Raw genomic sequence first — 14,943 nt, 5'->3', positions numbered from 1 at the left:
ATATCCTCACTCTGGAATGTAATGAGGGATTTCTTGAAAAGCAACTGAGCACGAGGAAAACGCAACTGCTCACCGTGCCGCCATAACCGGAAGTCCATCCAGTCCCCTTTGACTTTATATGAGCAAGTTTTAAATTAAATAATTTATTTAGCTGTGCCCTTACAACAGAGGTTAATTAAATTGTATTTTTGCCAGATAATTGAAAGCTACATTTTAAACAGAAAAGATCTTTCCAGAAACACTGTCCCTGTTGCTCTGCTTTTAATCAGAACTGAAAAAGTCCAGATATTGTGTAACTGTACCTTTGTCCGTGTAAAGTGAGGAGTACTAAGCCCATTTCTATTGGTGTAATTGTGAAGGTGTTGCATATTGATTATTCATATCATCCTTTTTGTACTACTAATTGATTTATTGTTGATTACGCACTCCCTTATTTTAGGGTTGGCCTCCAGAGACATGGACATCTTCATGGAATGGGATTTTAATGCAACGGGTAACACCAGCTATAACACAGAACAAGAAATACAAGAAGGCAGCAAAAGACTCAACCACAGTGACCCCCTGGACATGTTTGAAGGCATGGAGCTTCTCCTGCGTTTCAAACCTCTCTTCCTGCCTCTCTACTGTCTCATAGTGGTCGTGGCTGGTGTTGGAAACTCCTTCCTGTTGGCTTGCATTTTGTCTGACAAGAAACTCCACAATGCCACCAACTTTTTCATCGGTAACTTAGCAGCTGGAGACCTGCTGATGTGTTTGAGTTGTGTTCCGCTGACTGCGTCCTATGCCTTTGACAGCCGTGGTTGGGCTTTTGGGAGACCCCTCTGCCACTTGGTCCCCTTGCTGCAGTGTGCCACAGTATTTGCATCAGCGCTTTCACTCACTGCCATTGCTGTGGATCGCTACATTGTTGTAGGTAAGGGACACATTATTTTTACATTATATTTATTTATATGTACATATGAGAAGTTTTTTTTTAACCCACCATTTGTAAAATTGACACTGTGACACTATGATAGACAGCAAAGCATGCTGATTACTCCATCTCAGATTGGCTGAAATCAACACATAGACTCCACCTTCATTTGAAATATGCTATTACACAAAAATCTAAACATGGTTGCTTTATTGTATGGAATAATGTGCTGCTCTGGTGCTTTTATCTATGCTATTTTTCCCTTTCTGTCTCAGCTCACCCAGTTCGGAGAAGGATCTCTGCGTGGGGTTGTGGTGCAGTGACTCTGGGTGTCTGGCTTTTATCTCTGGCCCTGGCTGCACCTCCTTCTCTCTACACACGCTATCTGGACCTGCGACCCAGTGGCATTAACGTGGTAGTGTGTGAGGAATTCTGGCCCCATAGTGGCAATCTGCGGGTGCTCTATTCTTGCTTCATTCTCATAACCTCTTACATGATCCCGCTGCTGTCAGTCAGCGTATCCTACTGTGCCATCACTTTCAGCCTCAAACACTATTCAGTACCCGGGGAGCCCTCCAACAGCCAGCGGCTCTGGAACCAAAGGAGGAAGAAGACCTTCTATCTGCTGGTGGCCTCAGTACTGGCTTTTGCCTTGTGTTGGTTGCCCCTGCAGGTAAGTCTTGGATCCAGACTGTTAGATCCTAAACTAAAGCCAAACTGCAAGCCATTTTTAGCTCCACCTTCTTTCTCTCTTACTTGTTACATGGAATATGTGGATCAAGATCTTGATACGGGCGTTAGGCCTGGAGGGGAGATTAAGTTTACATTCTTCTGCAGGCATCTGCAAGCAAATTATAAATTGGACAGCAGGGAAGTGAAAAGAATGAAGCTTGAGATGACAACATCTTATACATCATTAGCCACAGAACCTCATCATCAGGTATATCATGTCCACAAAACCAACATTACATCCTCAATGAGCCTAACATATTAAGATTTTACTTTCAAAATAATGAAAGAAGGGGGCAGGGTTTACTGTACATTGCGGTAGGATTGCACAGAACTGGAGCCCGTTTCAAAAAGGCGTTTTATGAAAATTGTTTCATGCAAATTGTTGATACATTTGCAAGTCTTACAGGGCTGCATGAGTGGCAAATATTGCATTTGTTTTGATTAGTGAAAAATGTGGAAATGAGCAAGAGGAAATTATCAAGTTATGGAGTCACTTGATATCCACACTTATTCAGCAAGAGGAGCCAGTAGGGGGTAGATGATTGTGTCTTTGTCAAAATCCAATAACCTGAAAAAAAACTTTCTTTTACAGAGAAATTTCTTTTGTGGAAGTAATATTTGTGTTATCACAGGAAAGACCCTTTAAAAAAAAAAGAAAGTCAAATCTTACCTTACTTTAAATTATTTACCATGAGGTCTCTTATTGCGTGGTGAAAACATCGTTTTTTTTCTTTGTTTATGTGAGCTACCTAAATGTCAGCCATGTAATATACTGTAAAACATAACGTAATTTATAATTTTGCTTACAGTATATTTCTCTAGTTGTCTTGGTTGCTATTGTTTTTAGTCATTTTAGAGTCTTTTTTTGTTATTTAGTTCTGTAAGCAGATATTGCTTTATGTATCTTCTTGTCTTCTTTCTATATGTCATGACTTGTTTAAATATTGTCTGATTAAATGTTGTTTTGGACCCCAGGAAGACTAGCTGTTCGTCTAGCTGTCAGCTGATGGGGATCCTTATAATAAATGCAAATACAAAATACTAAGTATTAGCATTCAACCTACATGTAATTGTTCCTATAGGTGCTGAACCTGTTGTTGGACCTGGACCCAGACTTCCACATCATAGGGAAGCGCCACATAAATGTCTTACAAGTCTGCTGTCATTTAGTGGCTATGAGCTCTGCATGCTACAACCCCTTCATCTATGCTTCACTGCACAGCAAGGTGCGCATGCACCTAAAAGGCTACCTCTGTCCTTGTCGCAGTCGTCAGCGGCAGATGAAGGAAAGGGCGTCAACTAGGAGCTAATTTTAGACCACTGATACAACAACTGTAGCAGCACCTGACATCCAGAGTCCTGTCCTTACCCACAAGCTAACACCTGCACCCCAACACTTCTGTAAATGTCTGAGGTGTCTAGGAGAAAATTAGATTGTTTCATGCTTTTCCAGCATTTTGTGTCATCAAGACATTTGGTCCTCTCTTGTACAGTGTCACCAGAGGGAGTGTTAACCAAGGTCACTTATGACAAACAGGCAAAGAAAAAGGATCTTGACCAGACTATACTTAAGTACAAGGAAGAAGAAGATTAAGCCATCCACTGGTATCCCTGTGTTTTTTCTTGGACAGCCAAGCTGCCTTGCACGGACACTAAGCAGATCTTGCAGCTTTAAAACAGCCGGCAGTGGCATAAATACAGCCTCAGGCTGAGGGGTTTTGTAGCAGACATGCTGGATGCTGAGATCAGGGGTGGCTACACAGGGACTGGTTATACTTTAAAGTTAGGGAGCTGACTGAACAATGAACTCTTCTGAGCAGACAATTACATTACAGACCCAGAAGAGGACATGCAAAAGAAGAAGAAGAAAAAAAGTTAGTTCTATTTACTCGCTGGTACTGAATGTCTGTGCTTCAAATAGTATGTATCTCTTGTATTGCTTATCACCTTCATTATGATTTTATTATTATTTGAAATACACATTGTCTGCTATTTTAGTGTTAATATGTGCTAGTTGGTCCATATGGACTGGCTCCACAATTAAACTGTTTGCTACTAGTGAATTGTTTTAATTACCTGATGAACAAAGTCTCTTTTCTCTTGGCTTTTTCTCAATCTAAAAAAAAAAGGACTAAAACAATGATATACTAAATACTCAGAGCATGAACAATAAGCATCACTGTGCTACCACCATTGCTGTTAACTTCCCGTCAGGTATGATCAATGCTTTCTGAATGCTTTCTTTGTTTGGATAAAGCATGGGTATCAAGTCCATTTTTGAACATGCATCTTTTTAAAAGACTTGCCAAAGAACTGGCTAATTACATTTAAGCAGTATTAATTCTGTTCCCTTAGCCATTCAGAGTTCTACAGTTTTATTTTTTTTATCATTATCACTGCTGCTTATGATATAAAGGATATATTTTTCTACTGTTATCTGAAAGGGTTTTAACAATGTAATAATCATAGCTCAGGACAGATTATCCACCAACAAACCCTACTAGCCCAATTCAAAAGGCCAAAACTTCATTGGTTTGGTCAGCCCACTGGCAGGAACTGAAAAACTCAGTGTGGCTTTAGTGCAAGCTAATAAGCACTAGATGGCCAGCCAAAGTTGCTGATGCCAACTTTCACCTTTTAACAATCAGATTACTTAACTGTTTCTTGCTTTCTTTAGTTGGCTTTTCTCTCTCAGTGAACCTTGAGACTGCATATCAGTTCTACACAGTTTGGCCTAGTTTTTTTTTTCATTTTCATAAAAGGTCTGTACCTGAAATACTGAGCTGTGATTTGCCCCCACATGGCTCTTAAAGACCATTCCTCAACACATGATGTACCAACGTTTTTTCACAGCAGCATGCACTAAATACAATATTAAATACAATTTAGAAACATCTAAAGTTTAGCCAATTTAACCATCACCACTATTATACCTACAATTCCACAAGAATGAAAGTATAAGACGTCTAAAAACATTTCCCACATCCGAAGAACAAAACAATTTGGAAAACACACAGAGGGAGTGTGAATTAATTCTCTACTCAGGCTATAGGCTGAGCATAGGCTGCTATATAAAGGCATTGAATAGCAAGTACAGCCCCTTTAAGAAGGGCAGTAAAGTTGTTTTAAATGTTAACCTTCCTCTACTGTAATGCCACGCACAATGTCAATCCAGTTAAAGCCACTGGAACTTGGTTTGAAATATTTAGTATTTCCGTATGATACTGAATATAAATCACTACAAGCAGCAATTAAAGTTTAAGTCCAAGAAAAACATCCTAACAACACTCATGACTTTGTGGGTGCAGATTTGAGTGACAGTGGTGAGATAAACAAACCTCTTATCCGCCATCACATTTGATTCAAACATTGCAACATCTCTGATTGATGCATGGTCTTTTTCACTGAGCCTCGCCCGCTTTAAACCAGTGAGAAGTGCGTGTGTGTTTCTCCCGCTGGCCTCGATGGACTTTACATTAGGATGATGTCATGCAAATACAAATAGCTTTTCTTAATTTTACAAATCAAAAATACCAAGGATTGCAAATTCATTATATAAAGTGTAATAATTTACTTTGTTTGCAGTTTGAGGTGTCATTTTGACAGTTTTACAGACATCTGCTTTGGTGGTCTATGGGAAAAATGCTTTTTAACTATGCAGTGTCACAAGTGGACACTGGGTTAGAGGGAATAAGCCTTTGACCACGATGTCCAGCTAATAGAAACACATTCTAGCCACAGTTAACTTAAACTGGCATGCACTTAATTGTTAAAATTTAGAGGAATAATATTTTGAACAAAAGATGTCTGTGCAAGGTTGGAATATAAAGGTCCTCCACCAGAGCTCCGACCACAGGTTGAAGGTGGTATAAGTCTTGCTTTGCCAGACCTTCCTCCACTAGTCCACACAGCATTCCTGGATGGGAGATAAACATGCTCTGGTAATTGGCATTTCATGCAAAATAGCCTCGGGACGGAACTTGATTTAGTGGAACATGTATACGTTCAAAAGTTGTTGTAGTTAAACTCAGATTGGACAGACCATCTAGCTAGCTGTCTGGATTTACCCTGCAGAGATCTGAGAAAAGGTTGACCGTAGTCCTCATAAATTGACCGGAGTTTAAAACGGCCACACAAAGAAACCCAAGGCAATGGTTATCCCGCATAAATGAGTAAAATCTGGCGAAATTTCCATCAGCAACAGAGCAATCCCGGAAGTGCAACATCGAGGATATAGAATTGTGTGAGGTTTAAGTAAATGGTTTTCATGGAGTATTTATCTTTAATTTGGTTTTTATATTACAACACAAAGAAAGGGTAACGGATATCCAACCTAAAGGGTGTGATCCGGACTCTGATCTATGACTTGCCTGTGGGCAATGTAATGTTCACATAAATCTTAACTTAAAAATATGAATTAGAGCCTATGTCCATATTTCATACAGTCTATGGCGACAACGTATCCAGCTGACTTCCTAAGGAAAACATAGATGCGACAATTTTTTCATTAGTTAAAAAGGACAAAAATAAACAAAGAACAGACATATTGTGCATTGTAGTCACAGGAAAATGATTGCACTGTGGATGTAAAAATCCAATAATACAGTTGTTATTATTCCGCCTCTCTCATAGTCTCATAGTCATCAGTAGAAAGCAGATGATGCCTTTATACTGAGCTGTCAGAAATCTTGCTAATACAAAGCTGTGCAATGCAGAGTGCAAATGATAGAAGACGAATAAGCACAAGAGGTATTTTTGCCCTATTTGGACCTCTAAACATTTGAGCTCTAACAATTTTTCTCAGACACTGCAATTGTTTGGATAGGGCTGGAAGCTCCACAAACAAAGCTAGAATGAGGATTTAGACATGCTTTTCCCCTGGACTCACTTAAACCGCCTCAAATTATGGGTTTAGACCAAGTTTATCAAGTGAAGTTAGTGGAGTGAAAATGTGTAAAATGAAAAAAAAGATATTTAAAACATACTGAAAGCAATTATTTTTGAGTGAACTGAACCATGAAATTATCACCATGACTGGACATGTGGTATTGCTGCAGTGTAGACCCATAGTTCAGATATCATGAAGAGCATGCTAAACCTTAAAAATAACACAATCACAATAAGTTTTCTTGTCTTTAAGTGAACCAAAAATATTGTTTTGATAAATGTATGTGGTTTATTGTAATTGGCTAAACTGGCACTGATACATGTTTGTTTGGTAACACTTTAATTGAAGGTATCTACATAAGAGTGACATGACACTGTCATGAACACATGACACTATCATGACAGTGTCATGAACACATGACACTGTCATGACACAGTCATAACACATGAACCCTAACCCTACCCATTACATGTCAAGACAAAACCAAATGACACTAAAAGAAGCGTTATGTCATAAAAGTTTATGACTTGTTTATTATGTTTATGACACATTCATGACAGTGTCATGTCCCTCTTATGTAGATATCTTGAAGTAAAGTGTAACCGTTTGTTTCTTTATGTGATTTTGTGCACGGAAATGAAAAAATTTAAAAACAACTGTTTCTGCTTTACTTTCATGTGCAAACCCAATGCAAAAGCAGACTTTTATATTTGAGCAGGTGTAAATGCTACATTCAGTTCTTTTTAATTTCTGTCAAAATTAAAACCTTGGGGTGAAAAATTGTGTTTTTATTTTGCAACGAAATGTAAGAAACACTCATTACTCACCTACCTAAAAAAGTGGCCACTATTATTGAACACACACTTTACAAGAAACACAAACGTACACTCAAAAATCAAATGTCAAACATTTATGACTTATGTTTGAATAAGGTGATTCAACTCAACTCTGGCTGCCTACATGACTGTAGCAAAATTAAATTTGTTTTGCTAATGAAATATCAAATCTAATGATAACTACTTTGGGACTTTTAGAATTTAGACAAATTGAGTTTGATATAGATATAGTATAGTGTTGCATTAAAGACACATGATAACACATCGGGCAACAGGAGAGCAGCAGTACAATGCAAGTACTAATTAGAAGGGATTGTGTTATGTTTGAGGTATTTTGTTTTGTTTTTGTTCCTCCTTATTTGGTATTTTGGTTTGGACTTGTCTTCTTGTGCTTGTGTCCTAGTTTCCTCCCCGGTCTTTTGTTGTAGTTTCTGTGTTGCATTTGCCTTGAGTGTCTGTATGTTCGGTTTCCTGTTTTATTTTGATAGTCTGGTTTTCTGTGCTGTCTAGTCTTGGATTACTTCCTGTGTTTTCCCTCTCCTGTGATTACCTGATGCCTCCCACCTGTTTTCCGCCCTTTTGTCACCCGCCTCTCATTGTCTTATTACCCAGTGTATTTAGTGTCTGTGCTCCCCTTGCCTCTTGTCAGATCCTTTTGTTTGTTTGTCTGTTCTGGCGAGCTTGTTAGTTCCTGTCAGTGCATGTTCCAGTCTGTTATTCCCTGAGGTAGTTTTGCTATTGTTTTGTTTTGGTTTTCCTTTTTTATCTCTTTTGCCTTTTTGGATTTTTGATATTTGGATTTTGGACTTTGTGTTTGCAGTTTTGGATTCCTTTTTGTATACCCTGTGTTTTTGGTTAAATAAATCCTCAACTTTGAACTCGCCTGCCTGTCTCTGCACTTTCATCCTCCTTCCCTACGCGTTACAGATTGCTCATCATGGAAGGGGAAATGAAAAATGACTTTATATTGATCACTGTACTTAATACTTAATGCTATAATAACTTAGCTAAGAATAGCTTTAATGCATTTAGACCCACCCAGAGTTTTGACGTGGAACAGCTAATCAATTAAAAATTGATTTTCCGAAGTCTGGCTACAGCCTGAGATAGCGCATCAAAAGCTGAATCTAGGGGGAGAGATCAGTAATATCTTGGGTCTAATGCCACTGGATGATTGACTGCAGCTTTGGATAATTTTTTTAAACTGTTTTTATCATTTGCAAATAGGAAGTCCAATCACTTTCAAGTGCTTATTCAAATGTCCTGAAACTTTAACTGGAAAGAGTATTTAGGTGAATTAATTATTAAGGGAGGGAAGGACATCTTTGGAGGACCTCTCGTTAATTTGCATGATGTATTTCTAATTTTTTTACACTTCACTGTCTCTGAAGAAAAGCTGTCTCCTGACCAGATGAAAACCCAGAATCTGATGTGGCAGATAAAACTTTCTCAGCCGTGGCTTGCTTTTAAAGGCTAGCATTATTCTGTTTCCTGTATGTCAACAAATCCCATGAGAGGGCCAAAAGTAATGATGCATCAATCCATCTCTCAATACTTTCCAATTTACCCAAACAGTCTGTGGCCCATTTGTCCCTGAACACATAAAACTTGAAAGGTCACAAATGTGTAGTTTTAAAAAAAGTACATTCTTACAACAGGTAAGCACTGTTAGTTTATAGAAAACATAACTCAAACAGGAGTAAATCTTGCATTTGTTATTAGGACTGTTTTCAACGCAGGATCAACACGTACTGTGCTCCAATAAGTATTTCTTGCAGCTAATTTATGTGGAATTGACTCTGAAAATAAACTGTATTACCCATGTTAATGATAATGAGGGAACAAATGTCTTGCTTATGGCTTCATGGCTCATTAATGATGTTTTTTAAAAATAGTTTTTGGAAAACAGAGGCACAGAGGAGAAAGGCATATCAGGCCTTGACGACATACTACACTACTACACTTGTATAGTATTTATTAATTCATTGGGTTTGGTCAGCTGTATATGTTATATACACCCTGTCTCCATATGCTGACCAATAACTCAGCAGTAAAGGCTTTTAAAGCAAAGAGCATGCTGGTTCTGTGCCAAGTGTTCAGCTGGTGACTATTGATGGATGCGAGAGCCGTTATATGAATAATGGAAAAAATATAATACAAAGCCAAAACAGTATGTTGTCGATTTACTTTCTCACTCCCTCTCTTTTTTTCTATACCCGCCGTCACCTTTTTTAGACATTGTGGCAAATATTAGTCTCTCAGACGCACGCACACACACACACGTGCGCAAAGTGCACACACTCACACACACACACATACAGGTCTCCTCCTGATTGCACCTTTCGCCCAATGGATACATGTGCAGCACACCGCTGTGCTGGATTTATTATTAACTGCTAATGGCAAAGTGCTTGCATGGGCTTATTACTTCCCTCCCTGTGGACGTTTGTAAAATGCCTGCAAATTGATCATCATGAGTTTTCTTCACAAACAACCTAAAAGTCAAGCATCTGCTCAAACAACTGGTTTATTTTGTTTTACATTTAACATGTTTCACTGATACTTAGACAATAAAGGCACAAGGTCATGCTATTAAATGCACTCTTTGTGGCATGCTTTAAAGTTAATGCACTTTTAGCTATACCAAGGTCACACAATCACAATCTCAAAGTCCTTTTAGAGATTGGAAAGAAGAAACAAGTGCTCTTCAACTCCAGCAGTGTCCAGCTACAAATCAGAAGTGCCACTAAAGAACTCTTGGGAAAGCAGAACCTGCCTGGGAATACAATCCAATTACAGAGCTCTGAGAAGGATGCTATTCAACCCACTCCTCTACTCTGTGCAGGATATGAGGACGAAAAAGAAAAAAACAGCGACAATGTGGTTCTCTCAAAGATTGTTTGATTCGCTGTACACAAAGTGTTGATTATGGTATGTACATTTTTCTGCTTCTTGAAAGTGCAGACTTACATTTAAACAACCACAAACCAGACTCAGTGTCATTGTAAAGTGTCGCCCTTCAATGATCTGATGGAGAAAAAAAACACATTATTTTTGCATAATTGTGCACACACACACACAAATGCACAGGTGCACTTATCCACCCAAATACAGCTTACTTGTCATATTAAGTTAGTATTAGGCTTTCCTCTGTTGTTTGAAGTCAACGCACAGTTCCCTGCCTGTGTCACTTTATGCCTCCTCCAGCACAGTTTCACCTCTTCCTGGAATCCATTACTGACCAACACATACAGCACAGGGTCCACCACGCAGTTCAGACTGGACAGGGCCAGCGTACATGCGAATAAAAAGTGCATTCTTTGTTCAAACTGGCAGTAACTTCCTTGAGGATCGCTGTTGTAGAATACAAGTGAGCGTGTGAGCAGGAGAATGTGATATGGAGCAAAGCAAATTGAGAAGATCCCAATCACCCCAAAGGACAGCAGGCGGACCTTCCTTTTAACGTGGGCGCTCAGGCCGGGACTCTGTCCCACAGTGGCCAGCACCTTCCAGTAGCTCACTGCCAACACCAGCAGGGGCAGCAGGAAGCCGATGCCCACTCTGAGCAGGTTGAACAGGGCGACAGGTTTCTGCATGGGGTAAGTCTCATAACAACGGTCATTGTTGTTTAAATCATCATGGGGGTCAGAGAGATTGTCATATACCAGTACCGTGATGTGTAGCGCCATCACTACAACATAAACAGTGGCACACTGTGCCCAGGCGTAGCATGATGTGCGGTGGGTCTTGGCGCGGAGTGGGTGGGTGACCATTAGGCAACGGTCAACGGAGATACAGCAGAGCAGGTAGATGCTGGTGTACATGTTGGAATAGTAGACAAAGCCAGCTATACTGCAGGAGACAGCACCCAGCTTCCAGTGGTGGTCCTGCATGTAATAATTGATCCAAAGGGGCATAGTGAAGATGAAAAACATGTCGGAGAGGGACAGGTTGAGCAGGAAAATGCCCAGAACGTTTTTCCGCCGCACTTGTTGGAAAATGGGGCCCAGGGTCAGCACATTAAAGATCAAACCAAAGATAAAAGCCAGGATGTAAACAGACATCAGGAAGTCACTAACGGCGCTCTGGCCAATTTGAACACACATAGTTGAGTTTGTGGTTGTTGTTGTATTTGTTGCTGGTGGTGGTGGTGGTGGCGGGGGTGGGGTAACCGTGACGTCCATTGTTTCTTTCCTGGTTAGAAATTCACCTGTAGAAAAAGACTTTCACATTAAGAGTTTGTCAGTTTGACTGACTAAAAGTGACACAGGCAACATGAGCTTACTCAATACCATCAAAAATCATAGTACATTTTGGACATCCTATTTCGTGGTTCAACGAGCTAAAGAAATAACATCATTTTCCTCTGATGTTTCTGATTGTGAGATAGTTTGGATATGATGCTTAGGCAGAGAGTCAAAGTCCCCCCCCCAGAGAAAATACAGGCTTAGTCATGTTCCCTGACGATAACACTTATAGAAACTGGGATTGCCAACGTCATACATTTTCCTTTATGAATGACACTCCTCTAGCCAATCACATCATTTTATGTAATGGCACAGCTACATGTCATCAGAAAATGGATAATAACAAAAAAGTGTCCCTTGAATCAGTTTCTACAAAGACAACATGCGGTTGCTATTTTTTATGTAAAAGAGCACTCAAAGCGTTTTGAACGTTTTTATATGTATATTTTATTTTGTCAATTTCCTATCTCTCTCTATGAAATTTGAGCATTAGGAAAGGAAACCTGTGGTCTCTATATTGTGCATATTGTTCTGCATTACAGTGGCATTCTTTGATATTTGTTTTCTCTCTACCTTCTGTTCTATGGCTTAGGCTTGGCCCAGCAGTGTTTATAGGCTCGGAAAGCATCTAATGTCATTAGCGTCTGGACAGAGATAGGCTCTCCCATCCAAACTCAATAATGGAGAAGCCATTTAGAGTCGGACCATCTTTAGTGAACAATAATGTTTCAATGCATGTGTGTGAGTCTCTGTTTGTGTGTAAATGTGGGCACGTGCGTGCGTGTGAAAATGGGTGTGATTAAAAAACTCATTTGTAGGATTTTTTAAAACAATGTGGGTTGGGAAACTTGACTGACTGTCATCTCGGAAAGTTTTGCTCATAAGTCAGATTTTTTCAAAAAATGTTAATTGGTTGTTTAGCCATCTGTTTGATTGCTAACCGCACATCTTCCCCTCTTACTAACAATGCGCCTAAAAACGGTGAATAGTTTGATTTACTTACATGCTTTCTTCTCTGCTTTTTACAGTTAATATGGGTTCTTGTTTTTGTCCTCTACCTTACAGGGTTTCATTTTTTAGTGTATTCTTCACACGTAAAGCATGGTTTCTATTTTACGATATAAGCCACATTACGCAGCCGGTCCAAGCTTCAGTCTGTCCTTTTATCCATCTGAGCCAAATATGTGTTTGTTTGTATTATAAATGGAAGTTATTACACATTCTAGTCACCAGTGAGGCTTTCAAAGAGAGGTCTTGTGCACATGCCAAAATCTTCTTTTCCCAGCAAAAAGGAAAAATATGATATATTTGAAGTTTCATAGCTTGCCTCCCTAATACCAAAGCTGTGTTTCAAAGGTCTCACAGTCTACCTGTGCAATATATTCCTGTTATTTTCCACTATTTCTTCTTGTCAAGCTGTTCTCTTCTGCACTCTCCAGCCTGTTGAGATAAGCACTTCTGGGAGAACCACAGAAAACATTCGACCCTGTAGAGAATCAACATTTCTAGGCTAATTATTTTTTTCATTCCGACTCATACAGCCTCGAGCATGCCGCTGACAATAGTCCACTTGGGATGAAAATTAAACAAGCAAAGAATTAAAAAGAAGAAGTTTCAAACTAAATGTAGACCTTAATCTCCCTGTTTGCAAAACATTACAAAATAAATACCTGACATTGTTAACCTTTTCAGTGTTACTTTTTGTGTCCAGTACAATTTTCCGACATGTTAAATCCAGAACTGACAATTATTGATGACCTCACCTGATATTTTTGGTAAGAGATGGGTCTTGATCGTAAAACAAAGCTGTCCAGTGGGTGAACAGTTTCAGACACCTTCGAGAGCTGCTTCAAGTTTGGCAGAGTTCAGTCCAAGTGTGTTAGAGGACGAGCTTCAGAAGAGACTCTTCAGAGCTGCTGACATGCAGCCAAGCCACTACACTCCCACATTGTACTCTTGAATGAGTATTACGTAAGATTATAAGCCAAAAAAGTATCTTCAGTGTTTTTTCTCTCTCTTTACTGTCTGATTTGTCTGGTTCTGGTTGAGATCACTTGCCATTGTCAGCCACAGTTGAAATGACATCATGGGTGAGATGAAGGGATGAGACTTAATAAAAAAAAAAGGGGATAGGAGGGAGGGCGGGGGGGAGGGAGGTTCTGCAGACGTACACAGGGGAAGTAGCACTAAGGGTGGGGACAAACACCAGACTGTTGTAGACCACATCCTGAGACGGAACAAAAATGTAACCTCTATCAGTGTGTTGTGAGCTCAAAAGACAGACAGCCACAAGACGTGCTACATATCTGAATTTCCCCATTAAACTTTCACATTGATAAGAATATTTTCCTAGTGCAATCACTGTAAACAGGTATCATAATGGGGGTATTTTCCCTTGTTCAGAACAGCTTTCTCCTCAGTTTAAATTCATTTTGACGCAGAGTTAGGTTAATCAACTTCAACATGACTCAGTGTAGCAAAAACTGAAGTACTTCAACCGTTCCACTGCTAAACACAAAAAAGCTTAAAGTTGAGAAGTGAGCTGAGCCTTATTTATATGTTCAGTACCAGGCAGTGTTTCAAACAGTGTGGTTATCAGAAAAGGAACAACCCTAAGGCAGTGCAACATTCAAGGCTCTTTCTATGTTTATCAAAGATTCAGTGACAGAGGCCCGCAGCCAATCTGTTAAAGTGTTGAATATAAACATTTACACCAGCTGTGAATGTAGTGTATTTTCCTTCACGCAGTAATACATACTTGCGGTCCGCAATACAGACTTAACAGAGGGGGAAAGAGGAAGATTAGGTGCCAGTAAAATATTCCAAAAGGGGTTTTCTAACCTCACCACCCTTCAACCATTTCCTTTTTTTCTGTTTCCGTAGAGGCCAAGAGAGTATTTCAGACTGTCTCTGTAACGAAAATGCAAAAGAAGTACGTTAGTAAATGTGTTTGTGGGTATACACTAGTTCAGCTGAAAGTTCAGTTCAGCTTATTATAACTGTAACTTTAAAGGATGGAGCCACATGATTTAGTCAAAACATTAATCAAAGGCCAAATGTAGACTGAGCGAGTAATCACTTGCTGTAATCATTCTTACTGGCTGGACTAAATTAGGTTGTAAATGCCCCCCTCCCACTTGTGATTTAGCATGGATAAATGCTAGCACTGTGGGAAACCAAGGAACATTAATGGGCCATTTCCCACATTTCCGCACAACCCTACAGCAGAAGAAATGGTTGACAAAATACATAGTCCTTTTTTAATGAAAAATGCTTAAATTCAGCTGAAGTTAGTATAATGCTTTAGCAGTCTGTGGGTATTTTACA

At 39.4% G+C, this 14,943-nt stretch overlaps 2 protein-coding genes across 2 annotated transcripts; one reads left to right on the top strand and one right to left on the bottom strand.

Moving 5' to 3' along the window:
* Nucleotides 1-412: 412 nt before the first annotated feature.
* On the top strand, nt 413-3,916 carry si:dkey-202l22.3 (7 transmembrane receptor domain-containing protein). Its single transcript, XM_034867900.1, has 3 exons — nt 413-913; nt 1,189-1,586; nt 2,728-3,916. The coding sequence occupies exons 1-3, from the start codon at nt 457-459 to the stop codon at nt 2,953-2,955; spliced, it is 1,083 nt and encodes a 360-aa protein (XP_034723791.1). The 5' UTR covers nt 413-456; the 3' UTR covers nt 2,956-3,916.
* A 5,988-nt stretch (nt 3,917-9,904) lies between these two features.
* gpr184 (G protein-coupled receptor 184) lies at nt 9,905-13,690 on the bottom strand. Its single transcript, XM_034867901.1, has 2 exons — nt 13,380-13,690; nt 9,905-11,579 (listed from the first exon to the last, which is right to left on the bottom strand). Exon 2 carries the CDS (start codon nt 11,551-11,553, stop codon nt 10,492-10,494), a length of 1,062 nt encoding a protein of 353 aa, XP_034723792.1. The 5' UTR covers nt 11,554-11,579; nt 13,380-13,690; the 3' UTR covers nt 9,905-10,491.
* Between the last annotated feature and the right edge of the window lie 1,253 nt (nt 13,691-14,943).

Source organism: Etheostoma cragini, chromosome 3 (genome assembly GCF_013103735.1).
Source record: "Etheostoma cragini isolate CJK2018 chromosome 3, CSU_Ecrag_1.0, whole genome shotgun sequence".
Taxonomy (NCBI): Eukaryota; Metazoa; Chordata; class Actinopteri; order Perciformes; family Percidae; genus Etheostoma; species Etheostoma cragini.
This window is presented reverse-complemented; position numbering and strand designations above follow the sequence as displayed.